Source organism: Labrus bergylta, chromosome 4, assembly GCF_963930695.1.
Source record: "Labrus bergylta chromosome 4, fLabBer1.1, whole genome shotgun sequence".
NCBI lineage: Eukaryota > Metazoa > Chordata > Actinopteri > Labriformes > Labridae > Labrus > Labrus bergylta.
Window position 1 is genome coordinate 25,162,765 of NC_089198.1, and position 27,314 is coordinate 25,190,078.

The 27,314-nt window shown below is 38.7% G+C and overlaps 2 protein-coding genes across 4 annotated transcripts in view; both read left to right on the forward strand.

Moving 5' to 3' along the window:
* The first annotated feature begins 2,684 nt into the window (after positions 1-2,684).
* Positions 2,685-11,043, forward strand: atp6v0b (ATPase H+ transporting V0 subunit b). Of its 3 annotated transcripts, none has more exons than XR_010666351.1 (9): positions 2,685-2,946; positions 3,765-3,813; positions 4,966-5,049; positions 6,037-6,114; positions 6,779-6,848; positions 8,108-8,159; positions 8,559-8,749; positions 8,954-9,044; positions 10,831-11,043. XR_010666351.1 is itself a non-coding variant. In XM_020635233.3 (9 exons), exons 1-8 carry the CDS (start codon positions 2,862-2,864, stop codon positions 8,978-8,980), a joined length of 636 nt encoding a protein of 211 aa, XP_020490889.1. In that variant the 5' UTR covers positions 2,685-2,861; the 3' UTR covers positions 8,981-8,983; positions 10,831-11,043. The 3 variants fall into 3 exon arrangements, 2 of the variants coding, with proteins under 2 accessions (XP_020490889.1, XP_020490888.1); XM_020635233.3 differs by having other exon boundaries at positions 8,954-8,983; XM_020635232.3 differs by having other exon boundaries at positions 2,686-2,946; positions 8,954-11,043.
* Positions 11,044-12,897: 1,854 nt separating this feature from the next.
* The window catches only part of b4galt2 (UDP-Gal:betaGlcNAc beta 1,4- galactosyltransferase, polypeptide 2), a 167,882-nt gene continuing 153,465 nt past the window's right edge, over positions 12,898-27,314 (forward strand). Inside the window, exon 1 of the mRNA XM_020635224.3 lies at positions 12,898-13,348. The gene's annotated coding sequence lies outside the window, so the exon portion shown is untranslated. The remainder of the gene's footprint in view (positions 13,349-27,314) is intronic.

Consider the following 27,314-nt stretch of genomic DNA (forward strand, 5'->3'; position numbering starts at 1 on the left):
TAAACACATTCATTGATCCAAAGACCTAGAAGCTGTTGATGTGGCCTTGCATGACCTTGTGATCTAGCACAATAGAAAGTTATTTTTAAGCAGCATGCATTGATGTGAGTGCTGACAGAGTTAGTTAGGAAATAAGACTAATGTTCTGGCTTTATGTAATGTTCAGTCAGGCCTACACATTCATAGTAAGGTTTATGTGGTTGTGAAAAGGTGCCACTTTGTTTGCAGTTTTGTTGGAGGAATCATATAAGTTTGAGCAGTCATTCAGATTATTTACTCTCCAACAAGGGGACATTCGTTTTGCACCAGGAGAACACAGAAGACAACGCATACAAGGAACACATCAACAGTAAAATCAAATTATTAGAATTTTTTTAATCAGACAACACAATATCAAAGTCAAGTTTATATTATGGACATGGGCGAGATAACACTTCAAAATAAAAGTGTCTATAATGAAGAAGTGTTTACTACTTTTGGGAATAGTGTCACTTGTGGTTAAAAACTTTCTACTCCCCCAAAGCCTCTTGGAGCTTTTTATGGCACATGCAGTCCTTCCCAGCATTTTTTCAGCTGCAGCCAACAGCTGTTTTATAACTAAATGAAAATAAATGAATAAAGCTTTGATAAACTGACTGTAAACTACCTGCCAAGCACCACTCAAAACAAAGAATAAGTTAACAAACACAGTAGATAGTAATCGTTTTTGTCTTTTGAATTTGGAGGTAATTGGTTTTTCAAAAAGAGCAAAAGCAACACAAATATATAATATAAAATATATGCCGTCCTCTTTTTAAAGGTATTTGTTGGGCTGTTTTTGCCTTCATTTGAAAGACAGCTGAAGAGAGACAGGGACTGTTGGGAGGAGAGAGTGGGCGATGACATGCAACAAAGGGCTGAGGTCGGACTCGGCCGCTGTGACAAGGAATAGCCTCCGCACATGAGGCACGCAAAATAACCGGCTATCCGGCGTCCCAAATATAACCCATCTTTCATGAAGTGTGCTCTAAAATGAGTTACAAGCATGTTCAGCTAGTTATATATACAGTATCAAATGAGCAATACATCTAAGTAGCATATCATTAGCTAGCAACATGTTGTTGGACAACAGGTTTAGCAAAATATCATACATGCAGGGGTGAGAAAAATCTAATAATACTCGAGACTATAATGTTTTTGGATTACAAAATAGGCTACTGAATATATGGTATTCTAAACCGGTGTTAAAAAGCTGACTTCTGCACCTTCAGAGGCTTCAAGGTCTTGCTTAGTTATATCTGAACAATGAACTCCACAGATTGCTGAGGGTTTAGAATTTAGGATTGTGAAACTGTCCTTGTAGTTAAAAGGCACTTACATAAAGAGTATCATAAAATAAATGAAGTGTTGAAGTCAGATATCTGGTCGGAAGCTTTATGCTATCTGTTTCACAACAAAGACTGTGTGCTGTTTTGTATGTTGTCAATCTTTCATTTCTCCTTAAATACAAGTATGACCTGATATCCTGTGTTAAAAAAGATGGCACCTTTATTTTCTTATAAACATAAATGTATCCTTCAAGTAATAGCCTGCACACTTAGTTGATTTAAATGATTTCCTGATATATACCTGTCACAAATTGTAGTTTGAACATTCATTTGCAGTTTAGTGAGGAATATTAACTGGAAAACAAAAGTTATAAAAGGACGCCCCCTGGTGGATCTTCACTTCATTCACATATTTCCTGTAATACCACTTGATAACATCCACATGCAATGTAAATGTAAGAAAACTTCAAATCTCTGGGTTATGAAAGAGATTTCCGAAAAAAATGGGGGCGATGTCCAAACACAGTCACGATACAATGTTGGGTTATTTTTCAGACTTTCAAAATTTTGAAAATTTACCCTTAGAATTTTATGAAGGGTTTTAAATAGCCTTAGTACTAAAGGTAAGGTCTTATTGTAAAATTTTGAAATTTTACCCTTAGAATTTGATGAAGGTTTTAAATGAAGGTCTTATTGTAAAATTTTGGCTCTAAAATATATTTAGCTTTTACTAAAATAAATGAGGCTGTATTTGTGTGCATGTGCAACTTCGCTGACATGATAAAAAAAACAAAAAAACACGTTTTTTTATTGTGTAGATTTGTATCAACTGTGTAACATAGACTGTAAATAAACAGTATTTATTAATGACTTGTAAAGAATATTGGAAAACGATATTGTATTTGGTTGTTGAGATGTTTTACAAAAACATTTGTGGGGTAAAAATCTGTGATTGCATTAAAAGTCAGCAAAGTGATAGTAGCCTACCTGTGTGTTGAAACTGGTTTGACAGTTTGACTTTATCAACAGTGTGGTCTCCTGTCATTATACTGGAGTCGTGACTCAAACACCACTACGTCAGTGACATCTAGCGTCTAAAGTGTGCACTGTAGGTTGTTGAACGCAGCCTACTAGGACGCATTCGAGTACATTTCTCCTGTTTCTAAGAGGCCTTTAACCTATTTACTTTCTGTGTAAAGTCCAATGTCAGTCCTAAATCGTGTAAGAGTTACTACCTGTGACTTCACAAGGAGAATAAACCAGCGTTTTAGTCAACGCCACTCATGCAATAGATACAATACAATACAATAGTTTCAACAAGGTTGAGGAAATATATAACCGAACGCAGCCCCCGAGTTCCCCGGTCACATGCTCGTCAAGCCTGATCAGCTGACATCCTCCAGCTTCCCCCTCTTGGTGTTTCTTCATCTCCTCCATCGACCGACTGCGTTTCTTTTAACAGCATTATTTTCGTTATCTTGGCATCACTGGCGTCAAATATTAGATTTGAGCCAAAGAAATCTGTGTGATCCAGCAGGTTAGGCCGACAGGTAGATGCTTCTCGAGTGTATGATGAACGGACACGCTATTCTGTACACGGGGGTCACTTTGGCCTTCTGGAGTACCATACTAATCGTCGGTAAGATTCCAGTTTCCTTAATAATGGTCAGAATATTGTAAATAATGCTTGAAATCACCCATCACACAGACTCATGCAGCGGTGACCACGTCGTCAGTGATTCTCTCTTCTGGTGTTTGACAGATATGATCGGGACTAAATCATGGGACCAAAAGCTGATGCGGCTGTTTCCATTTTGTTTGCTATCCATTAATGCTAAGAAGCTCCTGTGTCGGAAGACACTGTTTTTAATGCAGTTTAGCAATTTGCACTTCCACAAAGTAAAATTTGTTTTGCTGTTTCTTGAGCATCATTTGTAATATGTATCTTAAGACCAACGACCTGGTCTAGTATCCAAGCCAGCAGTTCTCCAGCTGATATTAAGCTAATACTGTAGCTCTCCAGCTAAGCGCCTGCTGCAGTAAATGACTCTGGTGTCAGATGTTGGACATTGCTTTTTACGGTTCACGTTGGACTAGTCTCAGATATTCTTCGGTGGGAGATGTTTGAGGGAAATTGGTTGCCCCTCTCTCAGTTTAGAAATCAAATCATTCTGCAGAGCTAAGGTTAGCCATTTAGCTGTTAATGTCACTGAAAGATCCCAAACAGGAACTGCAGCAGTTTTCACGTGAGAGTGAGCGATCACACTAATGTGAGAACTTCTTTCCATGACTGTAGCACATATGTGTGACACTGTGTCACCCATGGGTCATTTATGAGGGAAGAGTTTATTAATGCTGTAACATACTGTGCATGCAAACAGGCTGTGTTAGACCATCAAAGCTTACTTCGGCCCTCCTCCACTTTCATATCTAATTTCTGTGTTTTTGTCTGCACAGGTATCTGCTATACTATATTTGACCTTGGATTCCGCTTTGATGTGGCATGGTAAGCAATCTTAGTATTCAAGTACTGTCATAAGGTCAATAAACACAATGGGAAACATTGGCAACATACTAGCACCCACTAAATCTGTTAAAGTCTGTCTGGTTAAAAGTTACATTTACATGTTGTTTTGTACTTGGATCAATGTAGAGCTGCTTAACTAGTGGAAAATATGTTCTACTGCCAACATTTTATTTCCGTTATTATTATAATCCTTTTTTGTTTTATGTTTGAATGTTTAACTTAAGGCAGTATGAATTTGTAACAAACGTTTTCTTATTGGCACGATATCAATAATATTAGACCATCACCAATAGGTTAATTAATATTGTAAATATCGAAAGGTAATTGTCCTATTTTGAAGTCAGTACATTTGTTTGGATAGAGCCATGAGCCTTCCTTAAAATGTTGTGTTGCCGAAAAGGAGATGTTGAAATTTGGGGCTTTTAGAATAAAGGATTTTGCTGAACATCGTTATTGTAACCAAATATCTTCCCAAGGATGAACAATTTTGAAACAATCACTGTCCTGCTTTGCATCAAATACTAGTTGTAGTCTATCGAAAAGAGCTCAGTGCTGGAAGGTGTTGCCTTTGATATAGTTGCTGTGGTTATAGTGCCTTGCTCTTTGAGAGGCTGTCTTCACATGACTGTTCAAAGTCAACTATTTTTATTTTATGCAAGAGTCAAAGGGATACAAAATGTATACATTTGCTTCACTGACTGATCTCAAAATTCAAAAACAAGATATGAATTTGATACAATGAGTGATGTAGTGCAGTTGTATTGTGGATTGACCTTTAAGGTAATTTAATCGCTGCAATCAACAGTGGAAGAGGGGCATATTTGAACTGAATCTGCATCTGGTTTGACAAAAACATTTGATTAGAGAAGCCGATTTTAATCTGTTTCATTGGTCTTTACCTAATGCATGTTTAAAACTATTCTTCTTAATGTTTCCAACACAGGAATTATGCAGTGTCCCAGTCTTTATATTTAAACTTTAAGCTGTCTACAAAAGCAAAACAAAAAGAACACAACAAGCAAATGAAGAAAGTCCTCTTTGCCATGTGAACAGACAAACTGATGTTTCTGCCTGTTAATATCACTCCTTCCCCCATAAAGTGTAGTCTTCAGCTGTACTTCTTCTTTTCAGGTTCCTGACAGAGACTTCTCCCTTTATGTGGGCCAGTCTGGGCATTGGCTTGGCCATCTCTCTGTCTGTGGTGGGAGCTGCCTGGTGAGTTCTTATTGTAAATGTGGTTCCCATGGTGATGGGTGTATGTGACTCCCTAAAGTGTGTTTCTATTTCATAGACCAACTTCCTGCTTTTTACAACTCTTAATGTGTGTTGGTCATGTGGAAATGTGGAACTGTTAGATGTTAGCCAAACAGAAACCTCTCTTAAATATAATTAAATCAGAAGCCACGATGTGAGCGACATCATAGCATATTGTAAAACAACAAAGACACAGTGTGTAAACAAAAACAAGCTAGTCAGCCCATTCCAAACTGACTTAGTGTGATTTTATGCTTGGTTGGAAATACTTATTCATATTTTAGATAGAGCAAAGTATGGCCCCTTAAGAGTGTGCCAAATGTCCCAACTTAGTCGTTTTGCTTGTGGAAAAGGTTAGAGTAAAAATAGTAGAAGACAGGACATGCACTAAATGTGGGAAATTCTTAATGTCACCATATGAACAGCAATCAAAGATCTCCCTCTAAATTCATTTTTTAACAACCAGAATTGGAAAGAAAAAGATCTAAATAAATTAGAGCCAGTTAAACTTCACATCCAGCAAAAAGTGGAGGGGACTAGGCTCACATATGTTTGATTTATTCAGTGATGGAATACATACAAACACATTAAAAAGGAACATCACATCTTTAAGGTATATGTTGTAATTATTTCCATTAATACATTGATTTTAATTTTCAGTTATGCTCCTGTAGGCTGCCTTTTGTTTTGCATCCTGTTGGATATTTATTCTTTAAGTTGTATCCATTTACTAGATTTAACTTGAGGGTGTTTGGTTGCTTTAAACTCATTTATCAGTTTATTATGATAATTGAATGATGTATTTAAAATCTCCGTCTGTTCGCAAAAATAATGAGTATTTCAAGCTAAAATTCACTGGAACTATTTTCTTCTTCTTAAACTTTTTAATCAGCAAATAGTTTGTTGTCACATGTTTATGTTTGTGCTGCTTGTTATTTTGCTTTCCAGGGGGATCTACATCACTGGCTCGAGCATCATTGGTGGTGGTGTTAAGGCTCCACGAATCAAAACCAAGAATCTGGTCAGGTAGGCTTATTCAGGTTTTTTTTTTTTAATCAAATCCTTGACTTTCCATCCATCCTTTCCATCCATCCTTCTTTCACGACTCCTTCCTGAAACCTGTTGGCTCATTATTATCCTCAGATAGTGAAATGAAATCCCTCTGCAGGTTGAGTTACTACACAGAATGTTTGTAATGGTGTTCACCTAGGGGGAATGTATAAGCAGTTCAAAACTAGATAGTAAATACTTCTTAAATGAGAACTTCAGCTTTAAGTGTTTTTAGTGTCAGGTCATACACTTTATAGGTAGAAAGCTTCACGGGGGGGGGGGGGGGGTCAGGTGTTAGGTGTTGCTAGAAAAAAGAGCACAAACACTTGACCTGTATGCCACACTACGGCAGATAAGGTAACGCAGAGTGTTCTGAGTCAATCTCTGTGTGGACAATGTTGGAATCTCACATAAAGATATTAGACTGTCTTATTTCACAAGACGTTCGAGAGTGAAGCCAAGACAAGCGCCTCAATTAATAAATTAGCTTGTCTGCGTAGCCCCTGAGTAGCTTTAAGTTTGGGCTTAGCTGCTTTAGTTATATTAGGTCCCCAGTAGCACTTTGTGGCAACATAGAAGAAAAAGCTGCCAATTTAAAACCCAATCTTTTAACGTTTTCTTTTTTTATGTCTCCCTCTAGCATCATCTTCTGTGAAGCTGTTGCAATTTATGGAATCATCATGGCTATTGTAATCAGCAACATGGCTGAGGTAAGCAGTGAGCATCTTTTGTTGATCATGATCCAGAAAAACGTGCAGATATCCATTTCACCTTTAAACAGGAGCACTGTACAGTAAGGCTGGGTATTTCCCACAACCCCACGATATGATACATATCACGATACGGAGGCCACGATACGATGCATATCGTGATATACGTCCAACACAGAATTCACTACAACAGCTGTTCTTTATTGTTGAGAATAGTAGCAGAGGCATGTTAAAGAGCTCATATTATGCCCTTGTTGGGGTTCGTATATTTAATCTATGTACCTACTTTTGTACGTTCACAATAGCTAAAGTCTGAAAAAAGTGTCTGTTTTCATGTACTGCTCCTCCTTGCTCCCTCTACGCTCTGAGTCCGTCAGCTACACTCTGCTGAGCCCACACTGTGAGACCCCACGTGGGCCAAGTCTGCTCTGATTGGTCTGCCGATCCGCTCTGTCGTTATTGGTCAGTTGCTCAGCACGGTTCTCGGAAATGTCCCGCCCCTTTTACCATATTGGGAATGCAGCCACTGGCTCCGTCCGAGGGGAGCATAAACATTAGCACCTTAGCACTACCGCAGGCTACGGCATATCGGGGGCGTGCTACAAAAGTTAACGGGCGTGCAACATGAACTGCTGGGCTTGCCACAACGAGCCAATGGGCTTAGATCAGTGATCTCACACTGACAATGACGTCGGACTGACACATTTTTATCGAGGGGGGCTAGAACCAAGCGTTACATGCGGCTAATGCTACAGCTAACAGGAGGAGGTAGGAGAAGCCGCGTTTCCGCGGACTTTGAATTTCTGCAAATAGATGTGTCTAAACATGCACAGGATACATGCAAAACACACTTAAGAGCATATAAAACCAGAAAAAGCATAATATGGGACCTTTAAGGATCCTACAACTTGAAACACTTCAATTCAGGTCCTCAGAATTACATTAAAAAATTTTAATCCCAAAGATATGGTGTGATTGTGAACTGCACCATAGGGCAACTGTCTTTACTGTCATGACAGATTTGCAGCCATATCGGTTCTGAAACATCTGCAGAGATATACTGTATGTATTTGCTAGGAGCACATGACGATATATTGCCGTATCGATTGTTTGAGCACAACCCTACTGTACAGTGAACAGCACAATCGTACATTAGAGTCTTATTCATATGGGACGAATATAGTTTAATATTGTTATATGAACAACAACAGAGCACAAGGGTGGTTATTTGGTTCTAAATATAATCTTTCATTTCATAGAGATTCACCGGAACGACCCCTGAGACCATCGGAGCAAGGAACTACCAAGCTGGTGAGACATTTGAAGAAAGCTTGTGCCCATTCCAAAGCGTGTGAAATGAATGTAGACAATCTTAACATTTTCTCTTCAAATGGTCTGGTGTAAGGGTAAACGTTTGAAACATTTTAGGTACTTTCTGTATTAAATCTATATTTGTATAAAATATTTATTGCTAATAAAATATACAAAATCAACTCAGATATGACAGAGTCCAATTTTAGACCCCAACTGTAATCCACCCTCAGAGAAAGATATCACCTACAAAGAGACTTTTTCCATGTTAGTGTTTTTAGATACTCCCAACACTTGACTAGTTTCCAAACGGACTGGGAAGTCAGATCTTTGTTTCCAGTTCTGCTGTGGATGACTCACCCTGGAGGTCTGACTCATTTGAATTTCTGCCTTGTCTAGGTTACTCCATGTTTGGAGCTGGTCTGACTGTGGGCTTTTCCAACCTCTTCTGTGGCATCTGCGTGGGCATCGTGGGTAGCGGAGCAGCTCTGGCAGACGCTCAGAACGCCAGCCTCTTCGTGAAGATCCTCATCGTGGAGATCTTTGGCAGTGCAATCGGCCTGTTTGGTGTCATCGTAGCCATTCTGCAGGTGAATCACTCAAGCTGATTTCTTTATGGCTTTTCCCTTTTCTCCTTAAGCCGTTTAGAAATGACTTTAGTCTTGAGATATGTCATTGCATAGATAACTTTAAACACAACAGTCGAAATGGATCTCTGCTGTGCACATGTGATGATTTTGTCCGTTTGTCTTCCTGATATTCTGTCGTGACTGGTTTCTATTTGTCTCCCGCAGACGTCAAAAGTAAAGATGGGCGACTAGAAGGTGCATCCACACTCTGACAAGATGAAAAGACACTGCTGGAAAAAATAAGATGGATTATTGTGTAAATACATCGTAAATTATTTAAATGTCTCTATTTGCCTGGGATTGTTTTTAGCCATTATTCATGCAAGAGTGGTTCCCTTACACCCTGCTGTCTTGTCTTGAGCGATACATTAATGTTGAATAAGAAAACTGGGAGGAAACAATCACCAGATGCCAGTGTTTTTCCATGCGATGTGTTTGCCTCAACAACAGATCAGCTTGATGTTTCAGAGCTGAATTGCTTTCCAGTTTTAGGGATACCGTCGCCTCATTGAAGTTGGGGACAGTTTTTTTCTGACATTTCATGTTTCCGACCACTCTTGGATAAATAATGAGTTAAAAACCTCACTAGACTATTTGAAAATATTTGTTCGTGTGTGTGTATGCTGGATATGTGATCTTTTTGTTTTCTTTTTTTTTCTTTCCTGTGAAGCATGAGGGTGTTTATTATTATAGCCTGGTCTGTCATTTTATCTGTTGTTTTTTGTTAATGTGCTTCGCTAATAAGCAAGTGGTCCTTAAGCCACACACTGTGGCCCAGACACAGTACTCATCAGACCTCCTAATGTAGAATCAGACGAGAAGTGTGACGTTTAGAATTAAAGTACTGAAGTGAAATAGTTATTGAGGTCCCTGGACAGTCGGCCGTGTTTTTTATTTAGGAGGAAGTGATGTCAGATCAGAGCTGAACCTCTGAGCTGAATACGTCATCCTGTCAATCATTGACCTTCCTCACAAAAATCTTATGGAACTAAGACATCAACATTTACCCTCCTGTGCAGCCACTCCTCCTTAATGTGTTTTCTTTTTCTAGTTTTAGACGTCTATTCTGGTTGTGATCAACTTTTCAAGTATTAACTTGACAAGAAAAGTGCATCATTAAGTTGGAAGCATCAAAAAAGTTGTTGATACCCAAAATCATTAGTTTGAGAGGATTTTATGTCGAGAGAGCGATCTTAGCATGAAGCTTTCTAGTTAGGAAAGCTGATGTGTTTTTAATGTAGCTTACATGAACAAATAAAGTATGGAGGATTCAATATGATAAGGCCATAGGCTTTCATTGGCTTAGATTGGATGTTTTCTCAGGTGGCTTCTAAACTCAACATAGAGATATACAAACAGCTTTATCTAAACAATATCATCTTATTTAAATATCAACAATAATCCCACTCTACACACTTCACATCTCCTTATTGGCTCATTGAAATGTATTTTTTGAATGTACATCTTTACATGTTAGCTGTGTTTCCACATGATTTTTTTCACATTCCTATAGAGAAGCTTAATGTGTGTTAAAAGCGGAGTCAGTGTTTTTTTTGTTGTTGTAAAGAGTACATTTTAAAATGACACAATAGACTCCAAAAAATCACGACAAAGCCATCCTTACATGTTTGACATTGTAGTTCTCATGTACTTTTTAGCACCTGGTAGCTATAAAGAGTTCCAGCTGTTTACATGTGATGCTGATTTGTAAATCTGGCTTAATTCAGTATTTTTCAGACTGTTTAATAAGGACGCTGGGCACTGATTCAAGAAGCTCGTATTGAAACATATAAGTTGACACTTTTTGTTTACTGAATCATTCCACACGGTAGGATGACAGACCATGGCAGATTGTGAATTGTCTAAAGTCTTTCCTGTATTTTTTTCTTCTGACCCTCTCGTGAAGTTGTGAATGAGTGTAAACATTGAATCTAAACTTGGGGGAACTGGATTGTCTTAAATGGACCCAGACCTGGTCTCCCAAAGGTGTCTGAGTAGCGTCTTTGCCCTGATGATGTTTTTTTTTTTGTGTGTTTAATCAGAGACGCTTCTCCCATGATTCCTTTGGTCAACCAGGCTGTGAACAATCCCTGGGCTTTCAGTGACTGTAGTTGGTACCGTGTGTGCATTATGTTGATGTGATGGTGATAAGAAAGTATCTCATTGTTTTGACATTGTGTATAATAATGACAAAAACAGATCCTCACTCCTGGCTTCATAAATGTCATTGAGAAAATAAAACTGTCCAATCAAGATCTTGCAATTTGTTCTTCATAATATTCAGGTAATTGTTTTGCCCCGTTTGTACTGCTCTTTGAAATGTATGCGCCCATGCCTACTTGTAGTGTTCAAATGCTTCCACTAGAGGGAGCAAAAATCCACAACATTTGACTCATGATGAAACAGGTGCTGGACACTGAGAAAGGGATTGTTAATATATGTTTACTGATGAAGCTGTAAACGCCTATAAGGAAAACGTTATAGCGTCAGTGCAGTATTATTTAAATCTTTATCTGCAGTATGAGACATTTTATTATGCTTATAAAAAACATGCAATTATTCATTTGACAGTAAACAATCACATCAAGTCATTAAAACTTTGCGTATATCATTGTGATGCAAGGAGGTTTACAACCATTTTCATTTGACTTTATTTCAGATTCCAAATTAAAAATATAGTCAACTTAATGTCTTCATTAAAGGCTTAATATGCAATTTTTTGATCCAGCAGTTGTCACCCTTGAGCACCAGCATGAAACCAAAACAATTTGCGCTGCATTGTTGTGTTAGCATGCTAATGCTAGCGATCTTTATAAGCTCGTATCTTCAAACTGCATGTAAATTTTTCACGAAATGACCGTGATCTAGTGCTTACATGACATTCAATTAAGCAGTGAGTACAGTATGTTATTATTCTTCTTTTCTCTAGTCCCTCAATTAAACAACTTTTATATGCGAGGGGAGTAGTCAGCCGGCTGTCCGGGCGATGTAAACAAAGTGAAGCTACGGCTAGAAAAGCTTGGAAAACATCACAGACAGCAGGACTCGGGTGTTACACCCATTGTAGACAGTCATTACTCACAGAGTTATTTTCAGAGGATATACTTGATTTCTATAATATTTAAATGTGAAAATCACATATAAAGCCTTTAAGTGGAACATTTCAAATCAAGGCTTATAAAGCATATAACCGTATGGGAATATTACCATGATTTAAGAATAAATCAATGGCGTAAAAGTGTCTTATTCTTCCACAAACTTAATGCTCAATTGTTAACGTATTCATTATAGCGCCTGTGAGAAACCTTTGGTTTGGGTTGACTTTGACGCCAGCTGTGGACAGAGTCCTCCTATCTCTCTGATCTAGTGTAATAAATGTTTTCTAATAAATCAGAATCAGAAACAGAAGTACTTAATTAACCCCAGGGGAAAATTTTGTTGTTACAGTGGCTCTTGAACACAACATAGTAGGGGGAATATAGAAATACATGTTAAGAATATAAACACAAAATATAAATATAAATAATACAATAAGAAATATGTACTACGTCTTATTGTCAAATATATCACCCACAGTGAATCTTTACTGTGGAAAATGTCAACAAAGACCTTTTCAACAGTGTATTCTCTTCTTCTCATACATACAGGGGTTGAAACATAAAAATGACTCTTTAGAAATAATCTTGTCGCTTATGGTCTTGTTTGCTTTTGTAGGTCATATATCAGTGTTTAAATAAACACATTTCATAACCAGCTTAAATTCCTCACAGGAGCTTTTTTAGGGGGAAATCATGCATCCCTTATAATATGGGCGTTATAGGCAAAAAAAAAACGACAACATTAGGGAAAAACTTTATTTGAGGTGAAACAAACAAGTTTTTTTTGTTCATTTAGACATTTTTAGCATATTTCTCAGATAATTTGACAAGTTCCTGTATGAATATATTTAATTATTCTTTTGTTAATATTATTTATCCTCTTGTGTCCGCATGTTGATGCCAGAGAAATGTAGGTTATCATATTACCAGACCGCCCTGTATCAGATGAGCTGAATAAAAAGAAGCGCATTTTTTTTTTTGGACAGACCGGGCTTCCGTAGGCAGCAGGAGCGAAAGGGACCTGCTCGCTGCCACAGCCTCAGAGCATCCTTTTCTTTGCTGTCCTATATCCTCCCCAAAAACACAGCGGAATGACGGAAAATCATGAGGATAGCATAGCTGTACCCACCGGATTTTCGATTAAATATCGACACGGGCTACGTTAGCCGCTTGGCTAGCGTAGTGCTGCATAACATGAGGCTGTTTTCCTGATGAAGCGCACAGAAAATAGCCTGAGAAGAACATAGTTACCCCTTGGAGAGCAAGCTGGGCTGAGCCTCAAGCTTTTACTGTTTTATTTATGCTTTTTTTTTCTTTTTTTTTAAAACAAATTTGCTCCTGAATTTGGTGCAGCTCAACGCTCTCGAGTTTAGTTTTTATCGTAATCTTAATTCTCGGCTGATGTTGCTGTAATCAGTGGGAGCTCCGGGTAAAGAAGATGCACACATAAGAAGTGGACAAGGTAGGTGCTCTGTCTGCTTTCTGGGGCGCATTGTTTCATTCAGCATCGCATGCATGCTCGCTTTTGTTTCCATCCAGTCTCCAAACATTTATCCTGCAGCCCCCCCCCCCCCCTTTTTTTTTTGCTTGTATTTGAACTGTTAATATTATAGTTAATGTGAGAGAATGCACTGCGCCCTACCCCCGTTTGTTATCATTGCACATTTCCTCAAACTAGCAGCATCTTTACAACCCGCCATACTTGGCTCCACTCAGCCTCCCTTGCACTGCTCTTCTCCACTAAATGAACCATCCCAGCATTGAGACTGCCAGGATGAATATTCTACCATGCATTTTTGCCTCAATTTGGAGCTGTTCAAATCCACTTTGTGCCACAGCACAAACCTGCTGGCTCCATACCCCCCCCCCCCCCCCCCCCCCCCAATTTTAAGGAAAGTATACACAGTGCACACAGACTACAGCCTCTCTTATCTCATGGTGTGACTAAAGCCAGGGTTACACTGGCTGAATAAAGGAGAAAGGAAGAAGAAGAGGAGGAGGCTTCTTCATCGTGACGCTTAACCTAACCAGGCGTTTACACAGAAGCTCTGTACCTAGACTGTAATTTAATCTGACATCTCTCTCATAAATGACACAGTATCTCTTTAGGGCTCCTGCTGTAGAGGCTATAGCAGCAAGTGGAGTGGAAGTATCTCACTTTTTTTTGTTGCTCTAACTAAGTTGTCCAGTGCAGACTTCGAGGCCTTTGGCGTCGTTGGTGTCATCATGATTAAGTGTTCTTTTATTGTACAAACATTTCATCTTGTTATTTTGAGCCATTGTTTTATATTCAGAGCTATTCAGTGAGGTTTGAATTGTAATTCAAGCTGAGTGCACTGGTTGTGGAGTTGCCCAAGATCTTCCAAGTTGGACGATATGCAACATACTTTAATTTTGTAATTCTTGATCTACCTGCTGATTACTTTATAGATTATTTCTATGTGTTACATTTTCTACAAGCCGAAATGGATGTGATCTAAATGCTTGCTTCGTCCAACCAAGTGTCCAGATTCCTAGATATATACTTTCCTATCACAAATCACAAAAGAAAAGCAGAAAATAATCATCATTTAGAAGCTCAATTAAGTGATTGTTTGGTTTTTTTACCCAAACATTGACTAAGGAGATGGATAACATACAAAAAATTGTTGAAATAGTAAATAACTTTTTACATAAATTAATTTAAATATTTCTTCTTTTTTTTTTTCAATACAACCTGAAGAAGGTTGTTTCCACTCATCACAACAATCTCAACTTTAGGACCGGTTGTGTCATTTTTCAGGAGCTTTTATGTCATTGTCTCCATCAGATAATGTCTGCAGTTTCCATTATGCACTGACACAACATTTTCACTAAAAATAGTTTTAACTCCTTCGAGTAGAAAATACAGGTGTCCTGGTGTTGGTAATGCTGGCTCACTGTTATGCTGTTGTGAATTAATTAAATGCTTAAATAGAACAGAGAGCAATGTTGATTTTATTATTGATACCTACCTCTCCCATGGCAATTCAACAACGGTCCAAAAGACCAAATTGATGTATTTTAGTGACTTAGTGAGACACTTGAAAAATCCAAAACAAACAAGCTACTGTCCCTCGAGTGGCCAATGTTTTGTTGAGGTCGTTTATTTTCGATCACTGAAGCATGAGCCAGTATCACTTGTATCTTAGGTCAGATAAGTTCACTCAGGTGCATGAGGATACAGCAGAGACATCTTCTGGCCATCTGCTGTGGAAACCTGTTTTATCTGTTATCTGACCTGAGGCTTATCAGAGAGGTGTCTGTGGCATCAGACGTGAAATTACAGAGGTGGCAGATTGTTTATTCACTTCTGCTGTATCAGCTTTTTTCATATATTTTTTTCATATATTTGTGTAAATGAAAGCTGATTTTGCTGTATCACACATTTATAGTTCTAGCTGTTCATAACTTCTGAACTTCTTTGTACGTTGCTTGCTGGAAAATAATAACCAAGTGCCAAAGCAAGTCATCAAACCATTTACTAATGATATGATTGTGTTTTTTAATGTAAATCCCTGCAGTTAAGAACGAGTGGAGAGCATATACGATCAAGCTAACAACCGGTGGTGCTTACAGTTAGACAGAGATCATTAGCATTGAATGATTAGCATGTTGCATAATGTAGGTACTATATAGCCTAATCAAATCATTCATTGTTGACAAAATGATAAAACTGCATTTTTGATCAAGCGTGGGCTTTCACTCTTTCACTCTTCAATCCACACAGTCCACACTATTAGCAAGCTAAAGCTAGCTTTTAGGTCAGGTCAGTTTGCTAACTATGCAACATTTACAGCATTTACTCGTTGTGAATATAAAGTAGCAGTTTGTCGAAGTAAATACTAGCTTGTATAATTCAATGTGTGTACACTTCGTGGTGTGTAATTTTCCATTTAGTTAAAACTATATATAATATCACAAAAGCTGGTGTCCTCATGGCTCTGTATTGTTAGAGACTCTTTCAGGAGTACATATTCCTTAGAAGAGACTTCTTCCAGTGGTATTTCATTAAGCCTTCATCGTCTCTTTGTGTTGCTCCATAACCTTTGACTAAGATGTAAATCATTATAATCAAATATTTTGACTTCTTTAGTTCGACTATAGCTTGTTGTTTCATGGCCTCTTCAGTTGTTACCATAGACTAGGGATGGGTACGAGTACTCAGGTGCAACAGTACCATGTACTATGGCAACAACTGCTTTACGCCGTCTACGGTTACTCTCAACACATTACTGCATTACTTTACATTAGAATAAACAGTAAAAAAATATAAAACCAGCGAGTACCCTAATGTTAAAGTAATGCGACTACTCGAACATTTAGATTACTGTAAGTGCCCATCTCTACCATAGACTGAATAAAACATGAATAGTCTCAGTGATCCCACAAACTGGTTTCTGAGGCAGAGATTTGAAGCCCATCGATGGTGATGCCATATTGTTATTGCAGTCTGAAACTGACTTAGAAGTGGAGCATAGGCAAGTCCCTATCCTCCTGGCAATCAGCTACAACGTGCAAGTCAACCACGCTCTTAACTAGCATACATGCTAGTTCTCAACACCTGTCCACAGGTGGCTTTTGAAAGGAAACAATTAAATATAGTAAGAAAAGCAACAAGACAGGCAGAAACAATAAAGAGAGAATGAATAAATGATACAGAAGTGATAGAAGAGCAGCAATATATTCAAAGTCAAATATACAGATGAACTGTAGAGCAAAGGTCGCAGGATCAGACAATAAACCAGTCACAAGCTATTCATGTGAGCACTTTTCTTTTGATTTTAGCAATTATATGTATGCATAACTATTCGCCTTATAATAAAACCGACATGTTTTCAAAAAAAGTCCCCCATCGCCATTCAGACCCAACCCCTTTTTTGAAATAGGCTGTAAAAATGTTTTTTTAATGTGTCACAAAATTGGCATTTTAACATGAGTGTTAATGGGACTTGCGGGGGTTTTCCAGGAAGCCTCAATTAGACACTTGAGGAAGTGCAGTTTTTTTCCACTTTCACACTGTTTTAATTTTTCCAACATCAGAGGTTGCGCTTTAGTCTGTACCCCTCTGCTTGGACTTGCACAATGAAAACGTACGCATATTGCTTTAGATGAATCTACCTCCATCTTTGATGAAGCTCAGTGGAGTCAAAACATTGAAGAGCAAATAGCATGCTTCACATTGGTTTCCTCAGATTCTGTGTGTTGCAGGTACTGAATGTTAGAGATGCAGCCGCTGCTACAGACTCATCTGATTGCTCTTTCGTGTTGGGATTTGTTGTCATGGGAACAGTGTGTGTTAAAGTGTCTTTTGTTCTCTACATCTGTTCACTTTATTCTTTCCTTATAGGCTCTTAAGTAAGAGTCAGACCACAAGCTAGATTTCGCTACTGTAGTATTCTACTCCTTTCTATTTATATTCCGCTTTATTGAAGAGATACAGTATCTGTGCCAACTCTGCAACCTATTCGTCAGTGTTCAGATAAGGGAGGTTCCTAGCATGTGGTCAATTGAACAAAAATACTAGTCTAAAGGTAAGAAACCACCCAGAAAAGTGGGCTCAGTGTAGTTCCATTTATCTGTGGGTAAACAGTGTTATTTGGCTTGCACTGCTAGAACCAGTACATATGGTGTGCATGGCCGTGCTAAATGTGGCTAAGCATTGCTCTGGTCTGGTGGATATGCAAGTTTAACCTGAGACCGCCTACACACCGTTTTTTATCTAGCTAGCTTTTTATTTAGCTACGGTTTCAGAACATAATTTGACCAGCATTAAGAGCCTCTAAATTAAAATATGTGTAATTAGTTTGACCGACGAGTAATTCTGGTGCCTGCTAGCAAGGGTGACTGAATGTCTTTCCCCGAGCCATTGAAGTCCACCTTGCTGCCTCTGTAGCTCTGCTTCCAGGATCTCTTTCTGCTCAGTTTCCTTCCATGTCTCCACTTTCACTAGCTTACAAAACGCTGAAAATGCCCCTCACTCCCATGGGGGGGAGACAGTGATGTTTCAAGAAATGCTTTGACATTCGGGGCTGGTTGCCTGGCAACCTCGCTGTAATGACAAGACTCCCAAGACGTTGCTGGTTAAAGCTAGTAAAATAACAACTCAAAACCAGAAACTGTGGTTTTTACCATTTTGTTTTGCACAGGAAAAATCTAATAAAAGTGATGTTACTTGTTAAGTAGGTAGCTGATCAGGGTTCTTCTCGAGATATTTTGTGTCTTATTTTGAAATCCTGATTATTAAAATTATAAATCAAAAGAGCTACCCTTCAGTCTCACCATGGGGAAACATTTCTTGTTTTATTTTTTTCAGCTAAAAGAAGAAACACTGCTATTTAATACTTCCAGCAGTGCACTCAATAGAATTACAAAAATATCACCCAAGGACACAGGTTGATTAACTCAACATCCATTGAAAGCATAATTGGACGGCAGTGGCCTCAAGCCTAATGTCCCACTGATGTATTAAGCCAACACAAAAAAGACACTCATTTAAATAAACTGTCTTTAAAACCCCCTCACCAAATCCTCATCTTGCTCCCTCTACCCACAATCCTTCTCCCAGCGCTTCAGCCTTCCTTCCGCTGGAGCACTTCATTTATTTCTTTGCTCCGGTGCCAAATGAGCAGCTGGATCAGAGAGAGAGAGAGGAAGAGAGGAAGAGAGGAAGAGAGAGAGAGAGGAAGAGAGAGAGGAAGAGAGAGAGGGAGAGAGAGAGAGAGAGAGAGAGAGAGAGAGAGAGAGAGAGAGAGAGAGAGAGAGAGAGAGAGAGAGAGAGAGAGAGAGAGAGAGAGAGAGAGAGAGAGAGAGAGAGAGAGAGAGAGAGAGAGAGAGAGAGAGAGAGAGAGAGAGAGAGAGAGAGAGAGAAATAAGATGTAGAGATGAGGATGTTTCAAATGTAGACTGTGGATTAAAGACGGGACTTTGTTTTATTTGCATAAGGCGAGCGCAAGCTACATGCTGAGAAACGGCGGACACAACACCGGAGGAGGATTCCTCGAATGACTTTCTGCATCTGACTAAACGAGATAATGCGTTCCCAGCGCCATCACACACCAAACATCCATGCTGAGATGTTTTTCTTCTTCTTTTTTTTTTTTTTGTTTCTTGTCAAATTTGTCTGAAAAGCAAATGTACCCAAAAGAAAGTGGGACCTTCAAAAGTAAGCAGTGCACTTGTTCTTGGAGAAGAAGAAGCCGAGAGAGGAGCAGTGAGGCACTGTGATATCAGACTTTTAAAACAGTCCAACCTCCTTCAGATCAGAGAAGGCTCAGAGGCAATTTAATATCCGCATGGGCAGAGCTGAATAGAGCAGGGTTGAGCACAGAGAACAACAGAGTTTTTTTTTTTCTGATTAGCTCTGCTTTTTACTCTCTTCTTCTTCTTCTTCTTCTTCTTCTTGTGTTCTGCTCAGCTCTTTTCATGTTGGCTCTTTTCTTTTCTGCTCTGTTCTGTTTTTAGCTTCACGTCTTTGTAGCTTCAGGAAAACGTACACACACACACACACACACACACACACACACACACACACACACACACACACACAAAGTCCACCGGCTTTAACGGTAACATGAACCTGTCAAAACGAATCTGATTAAAGTACTAATATTCCAATATCTCATTCAATATTCCTCACACAATCAAGTTTTCTCTTTAGTGAACAGAAAATGAAGACTTCAGGTCCGTTATAAATCATAGCCATTTTTCTCTGACAGGTGCACAGTCAGGCAACTGTAACTAGCTTTTGGAGAGATGGCAATTAAAGGCGCAGGGATTCATGTTCCCCTCAGGCTGAATGTAAATTAATAAAAACCCTAACTTGTGACTTTCCCCTCAGACTCAGCTGTACTTTTTTTGTATTATTCTAATTAGCAACTGTTATCAAGCTAATACTCCAAACCATCAGCGGTATATACAAATTAACAAAGTGTTCACATTTCTGGCTATTGTACAAAAATGAAGCCAAATTTGGCCGGTGGAGCAGCGGTGTTGATGTCCCTCCCCTTCCACTTATCCAAACACACATTTAACGTACCAATAAAGATCCCTCCAGTGGGAACATTCTACAGCAGAACTGATTGTTGTGTCGATTTGAAGCAGAGACTCATGGATATGGAAAGTTCAATGACTCTTGTGTTAGTGTTGGTTACATTTACTCTCACAATTCCTCCACTTCTCTGCTAATATGGTACACAGTGCTGCTTTAAGCTTGCAAGACACTTTGGGTTTTTTGGCCCGATTTTGTGTCTGATTTGCCTCATCCTTATTTGTTTTTATTCCGACGCCACATTTGGTCAAGAAGGTTTCTGTCAGATCTTGTGTCTGTTCAATCGTTAATACAAACGGCAGGTGTGTGGTCTCCTGGTCTGGTCGAGTTATCTAGTGTGTGTGCATTCTGAGGATTATAATATAAAACTCTCCCACTTAGAATGGGTTAAGATTTGGAAATGGTCCAGTGTGTGGCAAGCTTTAACCACATTTGTTAACACACGTCTCAGTCATGGTGTTAGACCTTGATTGTATAGACCTTTCAACATTAAATAACTAAAACCAATCTAATCAGAAACACTTTAGCATAAATCATCATAATAAGAACTAAGACATAAACTACGTATGTAAGATGTATTTGATGTGTATTTAATTTTCCAGTTAGACCCATGACCCGTCTGTTAACACAGAGGAGGCCAGCTTTATGACCTTTTACTGCAACCAGTCACCAGGGGGAATCAAGACATTTAGGTTTCACTTTTGGGAAGCTGTCATGTCGTTCATCTTTTCATACAGTCTATGCTCTAAACTGCACATAAGGAAAAGGTTTCTAACCTTTGGGAAAGTATTGCACCTATTTCATCATCGATGCTGAGAAATAAGAAAACCCTTTTGATCTATATGACAGAATAGTTCTGTTTTAATGTTTTTCCAGACTTGTGGATATTATTTAGCTACAGGTGATTACATTCTGTTTTGGTGAAAACAACAACCACTGACTTATGCTTACATCTCTCTGGGTGGTAAGGACAGAAGGATTTGGTAAACCACTTCCTGCAGCTTTCATTTTGAGATTTTGATTTTAAAAAAACAATACGTTTTCGGGCCCTAATAGAGACATGGATGGAGTTATTTCTGTCCTTTCTGTTTTTACAGAGAATGACAGTGGTGGACATAGGAGGTCACAGTCACTGTTATTTTTTTGCTCCACTACTTCCTTGATGTTTCTTACTTTCCATTATTCCTCCTCTCTTACAATGGCTGTTTGTGTACTTATATTTTGGTTTCAAATTAATTTGTTAATTTATTCCTATTTAGTGCATTGTCATCAACAAACATCCATCAGCAAGTCACACGCAGTAAAACTCATGAATATCTGTCAGTATAAACCTGGCTCAGCAGAAACAGGGTCGTCCCACTCCTACCTTCGGGCAGAACAGACACATGACTACGGTGTGACCATCTGACAGCAAGCGTAGACGTTTCTTATCGATCATGTAATCTACACTTTGTGTTGTCACAGTCATCTCGTGGGACAAATCAAAGGTTATCGTGGGAAGACTTTGTGCCTCAGGCTACTCTTTGACATTCCCCAAAGGTTCTTTCTGTGGCTTTGCTTCCCTCCTCTCCAGTCTGCCTGTCCATCCATCAGACAGATCAACAATATGAGATGTGGTGCAAACTAAGCTAGCGGATAGCTGCTCTTCTGCTGTACAGAGCGAAGCAGTAAGGCTAAGTCTTTCCAGTATGTTTTAAACCTGCAAGATTTCATTGATTTCTGATATACTCTATTTTCTGGATGAATGTAGAAGACATTTTTGATTAAGACAGTTACTAGTAGGAAAATGTTAAAAATAGATTTGAATTCAGACTAACAGCTACTCATACAAAACACAGTCATCAGTAAATAATCACATTTGCTAAGTTTGAACCAGTCAAAGTGTCTGGCAATTATCAACTAGACTTAAATGATTGTTTAATTTCCTAATTCTTATATTAGTGATGGCAAAGTAACCTCAGCCCTCAGAACACAACACAAACACGATGCAGAATGGAGGAATAATAAAATATGATATTGTTGTCCAGTTTGTACTTGATAAATGTCAATATAGAAATCCTCTAAGGCTACTCCTGTCCTGACCTTTGATCTATTAAAACAAATCCACTACATACAGACCCCCATCACTGAACAATCTTCAATCTGATCTGGGCAGCAGTTATCAAATGAACTTCTTAAACGGATAATATGTAGATTGTATTACAGTGTTTCCATTAAAAAATCCAAATTAATAAAAAATAGACTAAACCCATTTTTTTGTTGTTGAGTTAGTACTCATTAGTACTCATTACCTCAAATATTTCCAACAGTCAACAAAGCCAGAGAAATCTTTGGTTTTACAGTAGTAACGGGACGTGTCTTGTCAAGACGGCCGCCATGACAGACAGAATGTATGTCGTTGCCGTGGTAACACCAGGTTGCGTCAAAGACCGCTACGTGAGGAAGTGGGAATTGCTACTGAAAGCTGCCGTGCTGTTGTTGTTGTTGTATGTCCTTCTGTGATAAAAACTTAATGTGAAATAAATTTGGATGCATCGTCGGTAAACATTCTCTCGCTCAGGTCTGCGCTGCCCGTTCGTCTTTACTACGGTCACGCTAAGTTCGTTTTCACCGGGAGGGAGTAGCAGAGAGAATTCCCATGATTCCCCGCCAACCCCAACGTCATCTTTTGTTCTTGTATTGATTGAGAGCCCCCTGGCTGCGGACACTACATATTGTATCTTTAAATTAAAGTGTTAATGATGTTTAAATGCAACCTGAAATCCATAGAACAGCTTTGAAAACAGAAGTCTTTTCACTCACTTTAACAATCCTGTCAATATCTGCTCTACTTAACAGATATTGTTCTACGTCGTATGGTTGTTTTGTGTTCTGTTGTTTCATCAGTCAAAGGAAGGGTCACTGACATTTCTCTTTAAGAGTTAAGGATGAATTGCTGAATCCAGTCAGTTGACAAACACTGAAAGGTCAGTGTGTTTGGCTGGAGTGGAGTTGAGCGGCTGATTCATTCATGATGAGACTGAAACTCACTCACTGGAAGAAAAAAAAAAAAAAGGCCTGCCATCACTGCGGCACTGGTGCATTATGGGTCATGACTGACATACAGTATGGATCCTCATATAGATTTGGCCTTTCATGGGTCTATTGTTGTATATCAGCCTTGGGCGCCATGTTTCACTGAACTGGAGACATGGAAGTTGTTCAGACATTAAGCATATATATTTCTTTTGCAATTAACATCTCACGATATCTTCCATACTTAGGCCCTTGATTTCCATAATGTGACATTTTTATATCTGCTGTTTTGTCAGGCCATCAATGCAAGTATCCATTACCCCAAAATATAGTTTTAGATGCCAAAAAAAACCCTTAAAATATACAGATTTAGTGACTTAAAAACTTGTGAATATTTGCAATTAAATATGATAAACAGTTAATCAGTTGTTAGTTATTATTTCTGATGAATCATCTTTTTGTTGCTTGATTGATTAAGTGATTCTAAAAGTAATTGTTGCACCTTTCTATGCAGACAGAGAACGAGGCAGCCATACTGTTTTACATGTTAAACGTTGGGCTTAGGTTTCAGTATAAGATGAGATTTAATCATTTCCCCCCAGAGTCCATCCTGAAGCCCAGACAGTGGAATATGACAGGAGGTCATTTTCTTAACTCCTGCACAACATGTTGTATTGTAACCATCATGGCCTGCTTCTTACTGACGTGACCCAGATCCTTCCTAATGACATTGTGTGCTCTGTCTTTGTCACTGGGTTTCCATCCTTTCTCTCCCTCCCCCCCTTCTCTCTTCATTCTTTATTTTTTTTTATCATATTCCTCTTTCATTTGTGCTCCCAGCCAGAGATATAATCTTAAGAGCAGACAGGTCTTGTAGCTGTGAATGATTTCTTTATTTTTAAACGTATGATAGCCTCCAGTATGAAATCTGTAAATAAAGATAACTTAAAAAAAAAAAAGTGAGATTTTATTCTGCATGCTCTTTATAAAGCGACCTCGTTTTGTCTGCTGTAAATGTAGATTTTGCAACATTTCCTAAAACATTAGAAACAAATGGTGAACTGAAGCCAAGCTGTGGTTGACTTCTGTCCTTCCCACTGTGCTCTGGTTTGTTTGTGGGAGATGAACTTGCCTACAGCTAGATGTGCTGGCGCACTGAGAGAGCTCTGAGGCTTCATACTATCAAGTGTAGCATGGTTAATGCATTTTTGATAAGGCCGGGAGGGCTCTGGGCCCTGGGCTCGGGAGGCGAAGAGTGAGTGAGTGAGAGAGAGAGAGAGAGAGAGAGAGAGAGAGGAGTGAAAAAGGAAGAAGTGAGACAAGAGCTTTACTGGATGTGATCTTCATCTATTGCCTTTCCAGTCAAAATCATTTTTAATGATTTTACTAATACGTTCTTAACTTTCCAGTTACTTTTTCACTTGAAACACGAGGAAATATGATTTATTTACATAATGTTTATAGGCATATTAACCCATGTTGTTGTTCAGTGTTTCCTCCTTATACTCCCCCGGAGAAAAGAGAAACATTAGCATTGATGTGGAGAAGTGTTTCTGGCCAACAGGCAAATGTATTACTGATATTCACTCCCCATTTAAGCTTAGTTCCTACTTGCTAACAAGTTAAATGTCAAGCTCTTTTTCCGCTTAATGGTCCTAAAAAGCTCATAACTTGTTGCTAGCTGTGTGGAGCTTTTTGAATCGGAACAACTAGCAGCTGTTACCTAAAAATATAAATTTGTGCTTGTAGCAAAACAGTATAGTGATAGGCTGAGAAACAGCATTCCAACATGTTGAAAGAAACACATTGATATTTCTTACACAGACTCTTCCATAAGAGGGAAGCTATTGACAGCTACTGCTTAGCTTAGCTTAGCAAAGCGACTGAATACGAGGTAAACAGCTAATCTGGCTCTTTTCAAAGCTCTTAAACTCACAAAAAAATATATAAGACATTTTGTTAAATCTGTTTACTAACCAAAACTGTGAAAACAACATTTCTGAGTTTTTTTCCGAGACTTTATGTGTTTGTCATTTCTTTTACCTGACTCCAGGAAGTTTCTGTAACTTTCCAAGTGAGATGTTTAAGCTTCATTTTGACAGGATAGACATTTCAGAGTTACACATTTAATGTGCTATGACATTTTCTTCTGGCCTGATACTGATTTGGATGCCTTTGCTTGAGAATTGGCAGACTTATCTAATGCATCTACATATTGTAAGAACAGTACTGGTTGCTGCTAGCTTTGACAAACTAGAATTTCTGCTGCAGTGCATTGTTGTTATTTGTTATTGTCACATGATATTTTAACTCAAACCAGTAGATTTATTTTGGGTTTGATACATAATGAAAGTCCAATCTCTGCGATGACTTGTGTTTACTCAGAGGCCATTAAAACTCCTTTATCCTTCATGTGCATTTTTATTAAAGAACTAATGATGACATGCAGACTTGGCTGCTAATACAGCTGTGCATTGTCACTTGTCTCACAATTCTATTTGATTCTGATGATCCTGCCTCCCTTTTCTATATTACTGCACAGGGCTACGTTTCATCAATAAAGACGTGCAGTCAAGATAAATAGGAACTCTCTTTTTATTCATTTAGAAAGTCCTGTAGAAGTCAATGTCAACATAATTGTCTTTACATTCTTAACAAAAATAGATAAATGATAACTGGAAAATCTACAAGCAACGCCAGTAATCAATAATGTTCTGCCACTGCATCGACGCAGAATTGTCCAAGTCTGCTTCCCAATGCATTGTGTAGACACATTTCATTATAACACCCCTAGCTGCTAACTCTTCTTAGGACTGTTACTACATTTCTTACTTTACATGTTTTTACACAATTCACCCCATTTTTTAAAGCTGATTTAAAGACGGATCATTGTGAATGGCCAAAAAGGTGTCTTAACAGTAAGACCAAAAGAAGGTTTCCACATGAGTAAAATTGGGAGTCTGTTGTCTGTTGTCTTCCAGGTCAGTTGCTAAAGATGCGTATATAAACTAAACAAACACGTTTTTTTGCCTGAGGGCTCTGGTTAGAACATCTGCTGGCGAACCACACAGAGCTAAAGACTCAGGATGTAGAGGCGGGTGTGTCGATGTAGAGGGGTGTGTAGATGTGAGTAAATGGACAATGACTGTGTGTTTGTGTGCAGCGTAGTGCTGCTGGGAAAGGACGGACTTCTGCTCTGTTTGTATTAAACCTGATTACAAATGATCAATGATGATGTCACTGACGGGAAAATCAAGGCCTGCCTAATGCAGTCTCAAATCGTCAGCTTATTATTACACATGCTCAGCTCTCTGATGTTAAATGGATAGAAGTACAGTGTTTGGAGGAGGGGGTCCTGAATTATACTACTGTATTACTTTAAACAAGCCGTCTTTAGTGTCCCACTCCTCATCCTTCATTTGGAGACATGTACTTCGGAAGGGACTGGCATTGAAGTGTGTTAATGTGCTTTCGATCTACTGTGGTGCTTGAGCATCACACTGGACTTTTTAAACTGGGACCTTTTGGAGGTAATTAATAATCAGTATTCAAAAAGGGCTACATTTGGATGGTGAGTTGCTGGGGACTTAGTATGTCGACTTACAGTTACAGACCTCGCTAGTCGGTTAAACATGTTATTAATATTTTTACATGTAGGCCGTGGTTGCCAGGCAAATGTTATCCCCAAATTGCAACGCAGACAGCTGGGACTGTAGCCATAGACTGACATGCTCTCCCTGTTCTAAAACCAGGATGTAAACAAGTACAGTGAACAGATAGCATCTCATAGGAGCAATGTATGTGTTGGCTTTCTCAGATTAAACTTTCATATCTACCGGAACAGCTGTAGCCACATTTTGCACAGGCATGTGCCAGTCTTCAGTCCTCCCTCACTGGCGGCGCTAGCACTACTAACGTTAGCCAGACTCGGCAAACCAAATTACATCGTTACTCGATTGAACTTGAAATATGTGTAGAAGATGAAATTATTTTTGAATGAAGTGACTTTAAAGCAAAATTGGACTTTAATCTTTGGCTCTAGGAAATAGTGATAGACCCTTTTCATTATTTTCAGACATTTTTATGATCCATCAATAAAATAATAAAAGATAACATTTCAAAAATGAAAACGATCGCTTGACTGACCACGGCGCAGAATTCAATTTGAAATAATTGATGTTCTTCTTTTATGTTCCTGTCTTTATTGGGAATGGCTTTCGCTTCGGAAGTCAGATTCGCTTGTTTTAAAACGAGAGGCGAAACAGATGGGCACAGTGAAAGCAGACAGTGAAGAGAAAAACAGACAAACTTCTGAGCACTGTGACTCAAAGTGGAAGTTTTCATG